The 19,452-nt window shown below is 37.5% G+C and overlaps 1 protein-coding gene across 5 annotated transcripts in view; it reads left to right on the top strand.

Moving 5' to 3' along the window:
- ATP8B4 (ATPase phospholipid transporting 8B4 (putative)) overlaps nt 1–19,452 on the top strand; it is a 315,749-nt gene that overhangs the window by 148,003 nt on the left and 148,294 nt on the right. For all 5 annotated transcript variants that reach the window (XM_068551361.1, XM_068551368.1, XM_068551388.1 and 2 more), the window contains 3 exons: nt 3,999–4,112; nt 6,774–6,872; nt 9,410–9,471. In XM_068551361.1, coding sequence (XP_068407462.1) covers nt 3,999–4,112; nt 6,774–6,872; nt 9,410–9,471 — 275 coding nt within the window. The remainder of the gene's footprint in view (nt 1–3,998; nt 4,113–6,773; nt 6,873–9,409; nt 9,472–19,452) is intronic.

Below are 19,452 nucleotides of genomic sequence, written 5' to 3'. Positions count from 1 at the left end.
CCACAGCCAAATTAATACTCAATGGTGAAAAGCTAAAAGCCTTCCTGCTAAAATCTGGAACAAGACAAGGATGTCCACTCTCACTTAACATAGTATTGGAAGTCCTAGCTACAGCAATCAGACAAGAAAAAGAAATTAAAGGTATTCAAACTGGTAGGGAAGAGGTAAAACTGTCATTATAAGCAGATGACATGATACTATATATAGAAAACCCTAAAGACTCCATACAAAAAACTACTAGAACTGATAAACAAATTCATCAAGGTAGCAGGATACAAGATTAACATACAGAAATTGGTTACATTTCCTTACACTAACAATGAAATATCAGAAAGGGAATACAAAAAAACAATCCTTTTTAAAATCGCATCAAAAAAAATACTTAAGAATAAACCTCATCAGGGAGCTGAAAGACATATTCTGAGAACTATAAAACATTGATAGAGGAAATTGAAGATGATTCAAGAAAAGGAAAGGTATCCCAGGCTCTTGGATTGGAAGAATTAATATTGTTAAAATGGCCATACTACCCAAAGCAATCTACAGATTTAATGTGATCCCTATCAAATTACCCATGAGATTTTTCACAGAACTAGAACAAATAATCCTAAAATTTATATGGAACCCAATTCTGGGTCATAAAAGACCCAGAATTGCCAAAGCAATTCTGAGGCAAAAGAACAAAGCAGGAGGAATAACCCTCCCAGACTTCAGACAATACTACAAAACTATAGTCATCAAAACCACATGGTATTTGCACAAAAACAGACATATGGATCAATGAAATAAAATAGAGAGCCCATAAATAAACCCACACACCTATAGTCAATCAATCTTTGACAAAGGAGGTGTGAATATACAATGGAGAAAAGAGTCTCTTCAGCACGTGGTGTTGGGAAAGGTGGACAGCTACATGGAAATCAATGAAGTTATAACACACCCTCACACCATACACAAAAATTAACTCAAGATGGCTTAAAGACTTAAATATAAGATGTGACATCATAAAACTCCTAGAGGAGAACATAGGCAAAACATTCTCTGACATAAATCATACAAGTGTTTTCTTAGGTCAGTCTCCTAGGGCAATAGAAATAAAAGCAAAAATAAACAAATGGGATCTAATCAAACTTATAAGCTTTTGCACAGCAAAGGAAACCAGGAACGAAAAGAAACAACAATCTACGGACTGGGAGAAAATATTTGCAAATGATGCGACTGAAGAGAGCTTAATTTCCAAAATATACAAACAGCTCAGCAACAAAAAACAACCCAATCAAAAAATGGGCAGAAGACCTAAATAGGCATTTCTCCAAACACAACATACAGATGGCCAATAGGCACATGAAAAGATGCTCAACATCGCTAATTATTAGAGAGATGTAAATCAAATCTGCAATGAGGTACCACCTCACACTGGTCAGAATGGCCATCATAAAAAAAGTCTACAAATAACAAATGCTGGAGAGGTTGTGGAGAAAAGGGAACCCTCCTGCACTGTTTGTGGGAACATAAGTTGGTGCAGCCACTATGGAAAACAGTATGGATGTTCCTCAAAAAACTAAAAATAGAGTTGCCGTATGATCCAGCAATCCCACTCCTGGGCATATATCCAGACAAAACTCTAATTCGAAGATACATGCACCCCAATGTTCATTGAGCACTATTTACAATAGCCAAGATATGGAAGCAACCTAAATGTCCGTTGACAGATGAATGGATAAAGAAGATGTGGTTTATATATATATATATATATATATATATATAATAGAATACTACTCAGCCATAAAGAGGAATGAAATAACACCATTTGCAGCAACATGGGTGGACCTAGAGATTATCATACTAAGTGAAGTAAGTGAGAAAGAGAAAGACAAATACCATATGATATTACTTATATGTGGATTCTAAAATATGACACAAATGACCCTATCTACGAAACAGAAGCAGACTCACAGACATAGAGCACAGACTTGTGGTTGCCAAGGGGAAGAGGGGGTGGCGGATGAATAGATGGGGAGTTTGGGGTTAGCAGATGCAAACTATTATGTATAGAATGGATAAACAGAAAGGTCCTACTCTATAGCACAGGGAGCTATATTTAATATCCTGTAATAAACTATAATGGAAAAGAATATGAAAAAGAACATATACATAAGAATATATATATAAAGAATATATATATATATATATGAATCACTTTGCTGTACACCAGAAACTAACACAAAATTGTAAATAGAATATACTTCAGTAAAAAATAAATTAAAAAAAAATAGGTCACACAGACTAACCTCCATTTTAAAATATTAGTGGATGGAAATTCTCTGGGTATGTTGATTCTGAATGTCAGTAAGATCTGTCACCCCAAATTTCTCCTGCTATCTTTGTGAATAAGATAGAGTTAAGCCTCATGGGAATATAGTTAGGTAGATATAAACACCTGAAAAAGATATTAACATTAATCTGTGGAGAAGTCTCTAGTAGCTTGCCATAGTTTTATTTCCTTAATTAAAAAATTGTTTTTTGGTTTTTAGCTCTGAACTTTTTAATGTATTAGTTTTATATAACTTTGGAAGACTATATAAAAGGCATGTGTTTGAAATTTTTTGATGACATAAAGCTGGGAGGAATGTTTACTACTTTGGGATAGAACACTCAAGATTAATTGCTTTCATTTGGCTTGTATAATAGGAATATATGAAAAATCATCAGTATTTAAAACAAAATCAACTGTGAATGTTTAGGAAGAGGAGCCCTGATTTGATAGTGATTTATGAAGAAATGACCTAGAGATTTTAGTTCATCAAAACTCAATATGAATATATATGTGGAACCTAGAAAAATGGTACAGATGAACCAGTTTGCAGGGCAGAAATAGAGAGACAGATATAGAGAACAAACGTATGGACACCAAGGGGGGAAAGTGGCAGGGGGGTGTGGTGGTGTGATGAATTGGGAGATTGAGATTGACATATATACACTGATATGTATAAAATGGATAACTAATAAGAACCTGCTGTATAAAAAAATAAATAAAATTCTAAAATTAAAAAAACCTCAATATGAATAAACAGTGAGATTAATTGACAAAATGCTAATGAATTTTTAAGGCATATTAGTACAATAATACAGAATATGGAACATCAAAGTTTCTTTTGTACACGGACCAGTTGAAGCAGATCTGCAGTATGTGTTTAGTTCTGGACACCATGTTTTAAGAGAGATGCAGAAAGGTTGGGATGGATGCAGAAGAGGCTGACCTGGAAAAGATGTCCACGAAAAGTCATGGAGAATGGCTGAGGGTTTCGGCAATGTCTAGATCATAGCGGAGAAGATACAGGGGAGTCCTATGAGTCATCTTCAAGTATTTGAAGGTTGTCAACATGGAAAGGGCTTAGACTTGATTTAGGTGGCCCCAGGGATAGAATTTGGCATATGGCAAAATTTACAGGGAGGCAGATTTGAGTCTCTCATAATGAAGACCTTTCTAGCAATTCCCATTCTGAAATGGAAATAGGCTGCCTGGCAAGGTGGTCAGTTTCCTATCAGAAGACTTTCAAAGACAGACCTAGGGGCCCCTTGTCAGAGTTATCTAAAGGGTCATGCTTTGGGAAGGTGAACCAGGTGATCCTTAAAGTCCCTTCTTACCTCACGAGATCCAGCATGAGCTCAGTGTCTGCATACAGTAGGTTCTCAAGAAATAACTGCCAAATGAATGAAGCATAAGAATAAAAAAAGTCAGGGGCAGACTTTTGCACTTGATACATTTTTTAGTCATGGATGATTTTATGGAGTTGAACAGTAATTGCACGTAGTATCAGGAGCGTGTCATCTTGGGAAAAATGAAACCCTTGGCCCACACAGAGTTTGAAATTTCCTAGATAGTTGGCTTATCTTTCTTGCTCTGGCATAACTCATGCTCAGTCTTGTAAGTTTAGAACTATTTGATAATGAGCAGTGCTTCGCCCCAAACTAATGTGATGCTGTTTCTTTTTCAGGATAATCGTATCCACACATCCAAGTACAACATTCTCACCTTCTTGCCCATTAATTTATTTGAACAGTTTCAAAGAGTGGCAAATGTGTATTTCCTTTTCCTTCTGATTTTACAGGTAATGTTTAGGTTGTATTTCTTCATCATCTGTTTGTTTAAAATATTCATATAACTTGAAAAAATAAGTTATTTTACTTAGCTAAATGTTCATGCTTAGAGAAAATCAGCTTTATCAGATTTTTAATTATTTAGTTATTATTGCTGTTTCTCTCCACAAGGATGGGAGGGCTAGGAATGGGTAAAAACTAGTATATTCATCATTTTAAACACTGAGGTCATTTTAAAATGCTGCCTTGTACTTTATTTGAACCAAACCAGAGCCTAATAATTACTGTTCATAGCCTCCTTCCTTTCTTTATCTCCCTATCACATTCACAGTATGGGTATTGAGAGAGTTGAAGCAAAGAGTCTAGCTGAGTAGTACTTTGTGGAACTTAATCTGGCAAATTTCATTTGCATCTAAGAACAATGATGAATTTTATATATATATATATAATAAATGGTGTATGTTATATGTTATTTCACTGTGACTATTTTTTGATAGTTTTGAGTGGTTAATTGGTAGTTAGAAACCTTTCTTTTTCTTTCCATTTGACTAAAATTTGAACCTAAATGAAATTTCAACTTTTATTGATATTTTAGGAAGAAAGGGCATAAATCAAAGAATGTACATACATATAAACAGCTCATGTTAGCCAGTTATTTACCTAGTATTTACTTTAGAGTGATTTAATCAGATCAAACTGGTAGATTCAGAATGTAGTGGGCTATGTGTTAATTATAGAAAATAAGAAGATGGACTAGATATGTACAATCTGGATTATACCGTGAGTGCTATTTTTTCTTTAATTGAATAACTATTTATTCAATAGAATAACTGTGTTAAGAATCTTTTGGTTGTAAGTGGTAGGCATCTAAATTCACTTAGTGTATTTTATGTATGACAATTCATGGGCAAACTATTTTAACAGGATGTGACTTCTCTTTTTCTACTTCCTCCATGTTTACTTTACAGGCCCTCTCTACTTGGTGCTCCTTGAAAACTTTAGACTTTTATTCTCCTAGCTTCAACTCCCATGTAAAAGGGAGGCAGAGGCAGAGGGGGAGAAGGGGAGAGAGGAAGAGGGAGGAGGAAGAGTAAAGAGGGAGAGGGAGAGAGAGAATGAGAATGAATCACTTTTTCTGTTGCTCCAGCAGGCCTTGGGATTAGTTGTAATTGGACCATGCTGTTACCTTCCTATCCTAAATCAATCACTGTGGCTCAGGAATTGCCTTGACCTAGATCACATGCCAAAGCCTAGGAGCCAGCTGGATGGAATCAGTCCACCAAAATTACGTGTACTCAGAGTAGAGGAGTGGGGTAGTTCTTTAAGAATTAAGGATAGAGTTGAGAAGAACTGGATGCTGAACAAGAAAAAAAAAGCAGTGAAAGTATACCTTACAATTTTTGAGGAGACTTTCTTTTTCCCCCATGAATTTTGATTTCTTCATAGAACCCTTTACACTGTCCTAGAATTTTGAGCTCATTTCTCTAATGGGTTTCTTATTTATGGCCAAAGGCTCTTGTTCAGAGAGTTTTATATCTGGAAGGGATCTTTGGGATGGTTCAGTACAACCTCCTTTCTTTTATTGGTGAAGAAATGAGACCTGGAGAAGTTAAGTGAGGTGTAAAGGTTTTACCATGAGTTAATGATAGAACTCAGACTAGAATCCAGCTTTTCTGCCACCCAGCCTAATATTTTCGTTGGTACTTCAGAGGCTTTTGAGGTTTGTTTTTTTTTTTAAATTTTATTTGGAAGTTATTACATAAAATTACATAAAACAGCACTACAATAAATTTATTGTAGTGCTGTTTCGATGGGGCCTGATTGCCACACACTGACCATCTCCACCCATCCTTCCCCGCCTGATGGCCCTGACGTAGCTCCAAAATGAACGCCACTTGAAAACTACTTTTGTAAGGGAGTCACGTCAACTGTTACTATGTCTCTCTCAGATGGGTGGCTTTACAGGTACAGGTCCAAGCTTTGGAGTTAAATAGACCTAGGTTCAAGTTTTAGCAGTGTATGTTCTTGGCTTAGTTGTTTGACTTCTCAGATACCTTTTTTATAAAATGGGAAAATGATACCCAGGGCCGTGGCATTTCCTGACTCTAGGCTGCCATTCACAGTGTATTCTATGCTGTGCACTCAGGGTGCTATTTACATGGAATGTAAGCACTCTGGGTTTGTGCAAAACACCTCTGGCACAGAATCTAATGCAAAAAACTTCTCTGAGGATCAAATGACATAATATCTAAAAGTACTTGGCACAGTGTCTGGTGCAAGGTAAGTGCTCAAGGATTCTCTCTTTGGGAATTGGTAAGGAGTTGGTAAAACTGTGAAAAGTTGAAATGAGAAGCTGAGAAAAGATAGGTGACATTTATCATCCTAGAGAAAGATCGTCATTTGTGAAAGATTTCAAGAAGCTTACTTCTCAACTTGCTATAAAAATTTAATTTTTGTCAGGCAGTCTGAAAATTGTTTCAATGACACTTCTATTCTATGTGTCTTATACCTGAGTGCAAACACTTAAATTATTGAAAAGCTGTTCCATATTTGTACAAATATCTGAATATCATTTCATTAATTTCTGTCAAGTCATAAAATTGAGTGACAAAAATTGAAAGCTATCTTTATGAAATTTAAAAGCCCTAAACTACTTGAAATATTTGTTTCAGCTGATTCCAGAAATTTCCTCCTTGACCTGGTTTACCACCATTGTACCTTTGGTCCTGGTGGTAACTATGACAGCTGTCAAAGATGCCACAGATGATTATGTAAGTATTTGCTTTTGAGCATTCCTAAGGTCTCAGTTTCAGTTGTGACCTCTCAGAAGTAGAAAATAGAGATCCATTTGAAATTTTTGAATGAAGCTCTTTTGGTAAATACCATAAGAAACTCTATGGTTACTTATTTGATGATTAAAATAGATGTCATAGAGCTAGAGCCTGTTTATGATAATAGCAAGGGGGCTTCAATAACTAGACTCACACCCTCATTTTGTACTTGAGGAAACTAAAGCCTGTAAGGAACTAAAGATTTTCTAATGAACATACAACCAGTTAGTGGTAAGACCAGAATTGGATCACAAACCTGCTTCCACCTAGTGAAGTATTATTTATCCTCTATCTCTAGTCTGTGTCTAAGTTTTGGGAGTTGGTAGATATTAGGCATTCTCACATCCTCTGCTCATTATACCAGAAATTACAATATCAAATAACTTCAAAAGTCGGGCAACTAATGTAAATAATTAAGGTATAAGACAGCAGAAAGTTTTGAAGTCTCCATAATCCAAAGGTCATTCAAATTCAAAGATTTAAAACAAAGCCTTGGGCAAACCAAACATTCTAAGTCCAGACAAGTTCTATTCTCTCCTAGGTGATGATTGCATGCACCCTAGCCTCAATAGCTCTCTCTTTGCCAGTGACTGACAGATTTATATCTCCTCTGAACTCATACGTGGGATTACCTTTTCTAGTCCTTCCAGACTCCATCTGTGCCAATGCCAAGACCCCTTGGCAAAGCCTGAGCATCCTGAGGCCCAGAGAGTGGGCCCCTCAGCTTTTAGGTGGTAAACTGCTTGGTCCTTTTCTGTGATGACAGCTAGTCAATTTAGGGGACTATTTTCAGGTTAGATACAGATGTGACTAAATACTAAGTCTCTTTTTGTGTCTTCTGCAGTTAATGCTTGAATATGCTTTTATTTTTGTGATAGTGTGTGCTGGTTAGTCAGGGTCTTGGCAGGAAAGAGATGTCGCCTTGGAATGGGGGTAGATTGGAGAAAGATTAATAATGAAGGGACTACTTAAAGGGTTGTGAGTGAGAAAAAGCACATAGGGTAGCAACAACATAGGTGGCAATACTACTTCTAGACCTGAAGGAGCAAAAGGAGGAAGCAATTGCTGGACCTGGAGCTGTAGCTGAGGGCTACCTGTAGAGGAAGTGGCCACTGCTGACTCAGCTCAAAAGAAGCCAGGAATACATACCCCATTTTCCTCTCCTCTGGCCCCATGAGTTTCTGTCAGTACCACCTATTGGCCAAGCCCGATCAATAGCCAAAGGGCAAGGATTAAATAGGTCAGCTTCCCCTGGCACAGGGCAGAGTGTAGAAGGACAGGGTGTAGGTATGGAGGAGCAGAGACTCTCCACCCCTGTCGAATTATATATTCTGTCAAAATGATGTTCCCCGTCTATGGCAGTGTTGGTGGAAAGAAGTTTGCACGCCAATGATGGGCTGGCTTAACTTACTCCTCTACTAATACTATAAACTCTTTTCATGTTAACCAATGCTAAGTATCTTTTTTTCCCTAGTAATACTCATTGACTTATACCTGGCAATCAGTGTAATTGTAGACACTGAGCACAGTCTAATAGAAAGATTGGGATGAATTTGGGAGGGACGTTGAAAAAGGGAAGGGCTGATGGAAGCAATTTATATATTGTGATATTGATACAATATTATGAGTTATTTTTTAAAGGAAAAAGTAATAATCCTGATGATTATAATATATAAAATCAAAATTTCTTATCTCCTGTTCATCTGTGCATTTAGGCTAATTGATTGAAATAACATCTTATCTCTACTTTAGCCTATTACTATCTGGTCTTGGCAGCTCATGTAGAAAGCCTCATCTGAATGGCCGCTAATTTATGAGTTTAGTAGAAGGCTCATAATATGTGGATTCTTCTAAGCAATATAAGATATTTTCATTACTGGAATACAAAATAAGAAATAGGATCACTTGGGCATAAAAACATAAATCCACACCAAATGTGGTTCAGTATTGTATTCTGATTTTTGTTTTAAATGCTCAGTATTTCATAAGATCACTGTTAACAATTAGAATTTCTGGAGAACAAGAATACATGTTGTTACAAGTAATTGCTTGACTTCAAAGAAATCCATAAAACAGAATGAATGATGTTCCAGTAAAGTATTGAGCACATATGTGAGAGAAATGGAAGCCCCATTCCCTGTTGAAGACATCAAAATTAATGTATGGTTTTCTCTGGAACTGTGTGACAGAGTAAAGGGCACATTGTCTTCTTCAAAGCAACTATAAATGTGTGGGAATTGGAAGAGCATGTGGCTAGACTTGTTGCATTGGTGACACCTAGAATGAAGTTTAGTGGGAAGGGTCTTGATTCAGATTTAGAACACGTGGAGCTGGGTCCAAGGTAAGCATAAGTCATGCTCATTTTAGACCGATGGTGATATTGTCCAAGCAGATGAACTCAAAGTATTTTCAGTGTCCCTATTTGTGCTGACAAAGTATGATTTAATATGTTTTTTCACAAACACTTTGATTTTCAGTTTCGCCACAAGAGTGATAATCAAGTGAATAATCGGCAATCTGAAGTGCTCATTGACAGCAAGTAAGAAATATATTCTTTATGCTATTTTTAAGATGTCTGGTCACAAAACAGGTCTGGACAATTGGTGGCTTTCTCATTTAATTGAATATATGTTTCTTTCCCCCTTTAACTTTTTTTTTTAAATTTATTTATTTGCTTTTATTTTTGGCTGTGTTGGGTCTTTGTTGCTGTGCGCGGGCTTTCTCTAGTTGCAGCGAGCAGGGACTACTCTTCGTTACGGTGCGCAGGCTTCTCATTGTCATGACTCCTTTTGTTGCAGAACAGGGGCTCTAGGCGCGTGGGCTTCAGTAGTTGTGGCTCGCAGGCTGTAGAGCGCAGGCTCAGTAGTTGTGGCGCATGGCTTAGTTGCTCCGCGGCATGTGGGATCTTCCCGGGCCAGGGATCAAACCCGTGTCCCCTGCATTGGCAGGCAGATTCTTAACCACTGCACCACCAGGGAAGCCCCTCCCCCTTTAACTTATTAAAAATTACAGTGTAAGTCCTTTGTATCTTCATGGCTCTTTTTTAAGTTCAGCAAATGCTTGTGCTACCTACTCAACTTTTACTTCAAATTCCTTTGGCGTTTCCTTTGTGGAACACAGACATATTATTGTTACTTTTCATTTCTAGATCTAATACTATTTAGAACTGGCACACATGTGATGTTTGTAGCAGATGTTTAATGTATTTGAATAATTTGCTTTGGTAATTTCTGGGAATATTGCTAGAGAGACTTCAACACATATCAAGTGATAGTGATAAGCATTTTTTATTAACTTGATAGTTGAGTTTAGAAGGAATTATCCACCATAACACAGATTTTGAATTGCTGTTAAATTCATCCATCTATAAAGAAATATATACGGGAATGGTTCTTGAATCTGAAATGGTTTAAAATATGTATTTATACACAAACAACAGCAAAAACACCTCCAGAAAACTTAGCAAAAAGGGAAATTTCAAACCTTCATTCCATGTTTCTTAGTCTCTTTCTTTGTCCCTTTTTTTTAACATGTGACAAAGTAAATTTTTAACATTGTACTTTAATCTGGCAGTCAGTCACATCTGCTGATGATTTGGAAGCACTTGGATACTGTGAAGAATGTAATTTTTAAAGGGAATATCATAAAACGTATTAATCACATGAGATAGAAAATTCCAAGAAATGGATATCAAGAGGGGCTAGGTAGTCTAGACAATAACGGGTAGGATTATAGTAATTAATCTCCTTCTGCAACCAAAACATTGACTGATTATTAATAATGTAATGGATACATATAGTTTTCCTTTATTGGATTATTTTAGAAAATGGCATTAAATGCACAGTGAAAAAAAAATGATCTTAATCTAAAACCACAGTTGTAGAAACACATCCTCTGAAAGTGTGATCTTGACGTGACACGGATAAGCCATAAAGATGTCTGGAACCATGTGGTTCATTTCCAATGTCAGCAGGTTTTGAATTGTTGCCACTACAGCATGGTGTTTAAAAGTATGGGTTTTGCACTCAGGGAGACTTGAGTTTAGTCCTGACCCTGAGTAATTCTATGGTCTTGAGCAAGTTCTTAAGAGGTGGTGACTCTTTGTAAGCTAATGTAGTGTGTGACTTTGAGCTGGACTGTGGCCTATCCTGATTTTCTCAAGCCCTGCAGTTCTGACTGGGAATTACATCTGACAATATGATCTGACTAATTCCCCAAGGAACATTTGATAATCAGTCTCATTACTTTGAAGTATCATCTCTCATGAAGTATGTTAAAAATATGTACAATTACATAATGAATTTGAACTAATAGCCTGAGCATATCTTTTAATGTCTCTCAAATTACCAGTTAAATTTTGTGACACTATTTGGGCAGTGATAGATATTGACACCTCTACCTGGAGGCCATGGGAATATCCAGTAACCTAGATATTCAGAAACTTGATGATTGTATGTGTCCCACACATGCTAGCTGTCATTGTCATTATAATTAGAAGTAGCATTGGTCTTACTTTCTTGTGGTTTCATTTAGCTTCTTGTCTATTCCTTATGAGGTAACATCTCTTTGTAATTTGATATGGGGTGATGTTTTGAAAAGTATTGTTGCTGATCCTGTGATGTTGAAAGTAGAAGCACACATCATTGAGAATGGAGTATTCTTTAGGATTCGGTTAAAAATCACGCAAGACTTTCCATTTGTAAGATTACCTTCTACTGTGAGCTCCTTTAGGGCATCTCTCTTGATCATGTCTGTGTCCCTTGAGCCTAGCACAGTGTCTATGGAATTTTCAAGCTGAGCAGTAACAAGTATTCTTGCTGAGAGGGCAATCTACCAGAGGAGCTTGATCTGTAAAATTTTGCTGAGTCCCATTACTAGCCAATTCCAGTGGCTGGGGTTTTGGTCTTTTCAGAATGTTCTCAGGCTATGGAGACTGGCTTTTCACTTCTTGGAATTTGAGAAGTTGGAGAAATCAAATGGGCTTAGATTTGAGATAGCCCAGGGAGCTCTGAGTCCTCTTTTGGAGCTGGTGGTCGCAGAGGATGCTCTCAGCGCTCTGCACAGACCACTACTGTCTTCCTGTGCTCACCCTCAGCTCCTGTCTGCATTATTTGCTACTTTCTTCAGAGCACTGTCCTTGGGCTACTGGAGCCAATGACCGATTGGTGCAGGAGTAAGAAAGAGCAGCACCCCTGCCTCAAGTTGGACAAGCTCTGAGGTGCAATTAGCACCCCAAGTGCCTGTTGAGATCAGGCTGAGGATGGGACTTTGCCTGCAGTCATACCCTTGCGTGGCTTCTTCCCCTTCCATGCGTTGCTTCTCATCTTCCTTACCAGTTTCTCCCAGAAGTGATTTCCTAAGGAACCCTTTACATATGAATCCTCATCTCAGGATCTGCTTTTAGGGAAGTTGATCTAAGACAGTAGTTAATGCATACTTAACCCCATGGCAATGTTAATGGAAAATGTTAGGAAAGTGCTTTTGGGTCTATGCTAGACACCAATGGGTCATGATGCACGGATAAAGTAAAAAGCCTGGAGGGGATCAGAGGCATCCAGATGTTGCTGGATGTGGGTATCACACTGGGGTGGGCACTGCTAAGCACTGTGGCTTCCCTGTGTGCTTCTGGCAGAGGGCTTCTGGACTTGAGGTTCATGCTAGGGCAGGAGCCTTCACTGGCTTGTCCTGGAGGGAGGGGAGGCATGGTCAGCTTCGGGGAGGAGATTCCTGAGGGAAAGGGGGTACGATGAAAGCACCAGTCAGGAAACCTGGTCTATGTAAGTGATCGATGTGCTACTCTGGGCAATTAATTGTCATTCTGGCCTTCAGGTCTCCCTTCTTCTGCGCTCAGAAGCAAGGAACATGGCATTTACATTCAGATTCAACACATGTTTATTCAGTGACTACCATGTGTGGGCTCCAGTGCTTCCACATTTAACTCTCATAAAACCCCAGGGTGTGGGTGATAGTGCCTCTTTTTAGAGATGGAGAGATTAAGGCCTAGAAAAGGAATGACTTGTCCAGAGTTCCATGGCAAGTAAGAGCCTAAATTAGACTTTTACCTACTCGTGTTGTGATGTGTAAATGTAGACTTTGTGGTCTGACCACTTCTTCTCTATTTATTTTGCATTTGAAGGGCTTTGTACACAATTATAGAAATATAAACATAATATATATATATATATATATATTTTATCTAAATGTAATATATATGTGAATAAATATATATATCCTCACTTTTAGTGCCTGGAGCATTATTCATCTATGTTCTTAGCATTGTGCAAGCGAATGAACAATGTAAACTTATGCCACACAATAATTAGAGAGACAAAACTCTCCCTTTATAACCTTCCTTTTCAAGGTTTTGTTACTTATATTCCTTTCCAGTCAGGACCAATCTTCTGTATCTACAATCTGTTAAATATGCGAAAGTGCTTAAGAAATAGGTGTTGAATTAGCCTTTGATAAAATCTTTTGGTGTCTTAAGTTTTAAAACTAAGTAGAAGCGAACAATTCCAATTTCTAGAAATTACTGTACCTGCTGTATAGGAAGTGCACATTCTCCCCCAGGCTACGAGTGCCATCTGCTGACTGAACCTGTGGAAAACGTACCAGGAGATACTTAGTGTTTCTCTTGAGGGTTTCTCAGGTTATGCTAACAACCCGGGCCACTGGCCACCATGAGAGCACCTGGGCAGGTGAGGGGCAGTGAGAGGGAGTCTGAAAGTTCCCGCAGAGGTCATCCCATATGACACTCCTCAACCTGGGCTGCCCATTGTATCTGTACCCCACCCATGCCCAGAGCAAGTAAATGAGGAGCTTGCAGGGGAGGCTCTGGTGTTTTATAAAGTTTCCAAGATGATTCTACTATGCAGACACAATTGAGAACCTCTAGTCAAGGCCATCTCTTTACCTACACTTGTATCTCTATGCCTGTATCTCTCAAATTTTAAAAGACATCCAAGGGAAGGAATTCCATTAATTTTTTAAAATGATAAGCATAGTTTTTCACATAAATCCTCACAAAGGAATAATTCTGTAATGCTGATTTACATTTTTTTTTGTAGTAAGGCTCACATTTTTAGTCAAACACATGGCCAATCAATAATTATTTTGCCATATTTTTCTTTCCTTCAGAAGTTCAGAATTTAATTTTTCTCATTTTCATCTTTTATTTCTTTCCCCATTACATGTGTTGTCCTCAACTCTGAATCATTTTCTGACTTTCATGTAGTTATGCAACTTCCAATTTTTGTTCTGTCCCATCAGCATTTCTAGTCGTATGGATTTGGGACAAGGGAAGGAGTGTGGAGGTCTTCTGCTACCCAGCTAGGTAGCTGTTAGTGTCATGTGGCTCTTGAGCACTTGAAATGAGGCTGGTCCAAATTCAGATGTGTTATTAAGTATACAGTATATACAAGATTTTGATGGCATAGTACCAAGTATGTAAGATATATCATTAATAATTTGTTTTATATTGATTCCATTTTGAAATTATAGTATTTTGTATACATTGGGTTAAATAAAACATATTATTAAAATTAAATTTACCTTTTGAAAAACTTGTTTAAATGTGGCTACCAGAAAATTTATTTATTTACTTATTTATTTTTTAACATCTTTATTGGAGTATAATTGCTTTACAATGGTGTGTTAGTTTCTACTGTATAACAAAGTGAATCAGCTATACATATACATACATCCCTATATATCCTCCCTCTTGTGTCTCCCTCCCACCCTCCCTATTCCACCCCTCTAGGTGGTCACAGAGCACCGAGCTGATCTCCCTGTGCTATGCAGCTGCTTCCCACTAGCTATCTATTTTACATTTAAGATTACCTTTGTGGTCCACATTTGTGGCTGGCCTTCTATTTCTATTGGATGGCACTGCTCTTAGTTACAGGTGAGAGAACTGAGCCGAGAAGAAAATGAGCTCTATGCTATAAGCCTGGCCTCTGGATTCCCAGCTCAGGATTCTCTGTTTGATCTTGCTGGCTGTCGGCATAGTGGCTCGTGTCACTATGAACAAATAAAGTCAGCGTTACTTTTTCTTAGTATTTTTTACTTCCCTAACATCTTCTGAACTTACACTTGTGCATTAGAACAATCTGAGCTCAGATCCTCTGGTGCAATCGTCCCTCTTTCAGATGGGATGTTTTCCCGCCTTCTCTAGATTTCAAATTGCTCTCGCCCATCAGCTTTTTGTGTAACAAATTCCATTTTATACTTTCCTGAGCTTTGGTACACTTGGCTTAAATCTCCCAGGCTCTTTCACAGAACTCTTCCCATCAATCTTCTTCAATCATTTCTCATTTGGAAACTGTGAGTATTTATAGGGAGAGACAAGGGCTTTCTTTACTGCAGAGTATTGTCTGTACTCTTCAAGTCTGGTATTCCTGGATGCTGCATAATTATGCAAACAAATATATTATTTCAGTAGGTGCAAATTTTCTCTTTGTTTAATCAACTTTTCTGGTTTAAGTGATAACTCCCACTGGATATTAGGATAGAAAATTTCGTTTCATTTTTTTCTTTAGTATGTAGGGGTTTTTTCCATTATAAAAGTAGCATATGTTCATTAAGAGAAATTTGGAAAATAGGAAAAAATAGAAGGAAGAAAATAACATTCATGCTTCCACTATCCAAAAGTAATTATTACTATTTTCTTATATTTCCTTTCTGTCTTTTTTTTTCTATGCCAAGATTTCTCATAATTGTGTGTATATGTTTTTATCCTTCTCTTTTTACTTTTTGTTTTTTGGCTGTACCACGTGGCTCGTGGGATGTTAGTTCCCTGACCAGGGGTCAAACCTCGGGCCCTCAGCAGTGAAAGCACCAAGTCTTAACCACTGGATCGCCAGGGAATTCCCTCCTTCCGTTTTTTTTGTTTTTTGTTTTTTCTTTTTTAAAGACCTCCTTCTGTTTTTACTTCACATCATATCATTACCGTTTTCCAAATCTTTTTCTATTGTCTTTATATACCTAATTTTTAAGGGCTGCAGTTTTAAGGGCTGCATTCCTTTGAGTTCATGTCTTATAATTCACAGAACCATTTCCCTATTGCTTGATATTTACTCCGTTTTTAATTTTAAAGTATAGTTTCTTCATCTTTCTAAATTGATAGTTACCCTTTTCCATAAGACTGGGTTTTTGTGATATATTTACAAAATCCACTGAGAATGATTACATTGAACCTGTTATTTCCTATATTAAGTAATTGGAACTTGAAGCATTATTACTCAGTCTACTGATAGCAACTTTTATCAGAAGATTTAAGTGTGAGCAGGAACAGGTTGGGCATATTGACTAAAGCATGGGAGGTTTCACTTCCGTCACACATGGGAGTTTCCAGAAACAAGGGTTTCATGTCAGACCACCAACCATCAAGTTTCAAGTTTATCTTTTCTTAATCATAGCACAATATGAAAAAAACCCCAAAATGTTCTGCTTTAAAAAATGTATTAGTGACACATGTAAATCCCCAAACATCAATAATTTAAAACAGTTTGAATATAAGTTTTATATTGCAATTACTAGCTATATTGCACTCATCTGTAAAGTATCTGCATCAGTTTTGGTTTGCAGAATTCCCTGAGTAAATTTGGGCAGAGATTCAGAAGTGTGGCTAGCAGATCCTCTCAGGCAGCTCTGAAGGAACTCTTCCCATCTTCTTTGTCCTCCCAGATTAGAGGTATGTAGACCTGTGGTCAAAAACACTATCATTTGCTGTTGAATTCTTGGCAATACCTAAATCAGGAGAGGAGTAATTCATGGATGTTATCCCCCTGTATTGGATTTGATCCAAAATGTTGGTCTTGGGTAAGAGTGGCTTATTATTCTTATTAAATATGCTCTTTTTGTCCTTGAGCTCCCTCAACAAAAAATGCCCAAGGTCATTGAACTTAATGAATCTGAAGCTGACACATATTTAGTATGTCTGTGTGCTTCTTGTAAGTGGGGGAGTGGGAACGTGCAAGGTTCTGGAATTCTACTGATTACATGGGAGAACAGATGAACCCTGCTTTGAGTTATTTCGTCTTCATCAGGGCCTGTGGACTTGCAGGGGGATTGGAGACTTCTGTGGTTAAACACAAGGCAGAGCACCAACTGTTTTTTTTTTTTTACCTCTAGCGCATGTAGATAATTTATGTTTTGATGGTGCCATTGGGTCTAGGGGACTGCTATTCAGGGTCTATATGAAGAAATCTGGATATTTGAAAGGAAAATTTGAGGTGAAAAATATTGATTCTTTTTTTAAACAGTGTTAATAAAACACACTATTATGGGCTTAAATGACAATGAATTCAAAAGCAAACTAATGGGAGTAGTCTCAGTACTTTTTGGACTCAGTGCAAATGGTTTAAAATTGATTTAATTTTTAGCTCACAGTGCTAACTCAGAGTAAAAGTGTTTCAAAAATAGTTTCACCCCCAATAAATTAATTTCAGTTTCTTAAGTCTTGGACTGATCACTTCCTGGGCGATTCTGCATGTCAGCTTTGCAAATGGAAGCGTCCATTTGCCAATGCGCTGGTTTCTGTATGTGAGCCGTGACACTGTTGTAGTTCTTATAAGTGATTTTCCATTGTAATCAATTATTACATTGCATGAATACATTTTTTTGTGTTGAATTTCTACATGGTGACTGTTTCCCCAAATGAGGTGCATCTTGAAATAACAGGAAATTATAGTACTTTCAAAACTCTGCACATGGGTTTTTTTTCAGTGGCATCTCCTAATTTCTTTTTAAAGTTTATATAACCCAGATGTTAGTGGCTCTCTTTTTCTCCTCTTAAAGCTCCCTTGAAGAACCCCCCAGGTGAAAGCATTAGAGAGCAAGGTAGAGTTGAATGAAGACTTTGTGGGGGATATAAATGAGGAAATTTATTTCACAAACTCCATAGCAAACAGTATGAAATCCCATTTTGACATTTTTCTTCCCCAAAGTTCTCTTTCTCTGCTGCTGGCCTTTATCATCTCTCCTTGCCCCATTCAGTGCTCAGTATAGCTGTCTCCAGTCTCCTCTCAGTATCTGGGGCCCCTCATATTTGTCTCCTTTTTATTAATCAGAGTAGTTTGGTTCTGCCTTGGCCCTGAACTCAAACCCATGCAGCTGCTCACCAAAATAGCAGGCTCTTCTGGAGCTAGGACCCACTTATCTGAGATGACAATGGAAGTTAAAACTACACCACATTCTATGTAACATTTAAAACTTGATTCTCTTTTTCAAAAATAGGTTTATGTATCTCTTCTCTGTTGTCATAGGGAGAGATCTAGAATTTCTTTTGAAAAAACAAGCCTAAACCTAAACCACAGAGGCCTTGGAGATTTTAGAACATTAACTTTAATACTGTAAAACCTTCTTAAGGTCTTAAAATCTGAAAGCTGAAAGAGATCATAATATTATAGTGAGTAAATTTGGTTTCAGTCAGAGCCCGCTGGTTGTCTATACCAAACCAAACAAATGTTTTGACAGCATTTGTCAATTAACTACTTACTGCTGATGAACTGTATACACATTTCTACTACAAGGGCATTTTGCTTTAGATCTCCTGAGATAATCTCAATGGCTTCATTTCTTCCATGCATTTCATTCATTCATTCATTCATTCATTCATTTATTTATTTATTTATTTATTTTTAACATCTTTATTGGAGTATAATTGCTTTACAATGGTGTGTTAGTTTCTGCTGTATAACAAAGTGAATCAGCTATACATATACATATATCCCCATATCTCCTCCCTCTTGTGTCTCCCTCCCACCCTCCTTATCCCATCCCTCTAGGTGGTCACAAAGCACCGAGCTGATCTCCCTGTGCTATGCAGCTGCTTCCCACTAGCTGTCTATTTTACATTTGGTAGTGTATATATGTCCATGCCACTCTCTCACTTCTTCCCAGCTTACCCTTCCCACTCCCAGTGTCCTCAATTCCATAGTCCATTCTCTACATCTGCATCTTTATTCCTGTCCTGCCCCTAGGTTCTTCAGAACCATTTTTTTTTTTTTAGATGCCATATATATGTGTTAGCATACAGTATTTGTTTTTCTCTTTCTGACTTACTTCACTCTGTATGACAGACTCTAGGTCCATCCACCTCACTACAGATAAGTCAATTTTGTTTCTTTTTATGGCTGAGTAATATTCCATTGTATATATGTGACACAACTTCTTTATCCATTCATCTGTCGATGGACACTTAGGTTGCTTCCATGTCCTAGCTATTGTAAATTGATGTGCAGTGAACATTGTGGTACATGACTCTTTTTGAATTATGGTTTTCTCAGGGTATATGCCCAGTAGTGGGATTGCTGTGTCATATGGTAGTTCTATTTTCAGTTTTTTAAGGAACCTCCATACTGTTCTCCATAGTGGCTGTATCCATTTACATTCCCACCAACAATGCAAGGGGGTTCCCTTTTCTCCACACCCTCTCCAGCATTTATTGTTTGTAGATTTTTTGATGATGGCCATTGTGACTGGTATGAGGTGATAACTCATTGTAGTTTTGATTTGCATT

This window comes from Eschrichtius robustus, chromosome 1 (assembly GCF_028021215.1).
Source record: "Eschrichtius robustus isolate mEscRob2 chromosome 1, mEscRob2.pri, whole genome shotgun sequence".
Taxonomy (NCBI): domain Eukaryota; kingdom Metazoa; phylum Chordata; class Mammalia; order Artiodactyla; family Eschrichtiidae; genus Eschrichtius; species Eschrichtius robustus.
This window is presented reverse-complemented; position numbering and strand designations above follow the sequence as displayed.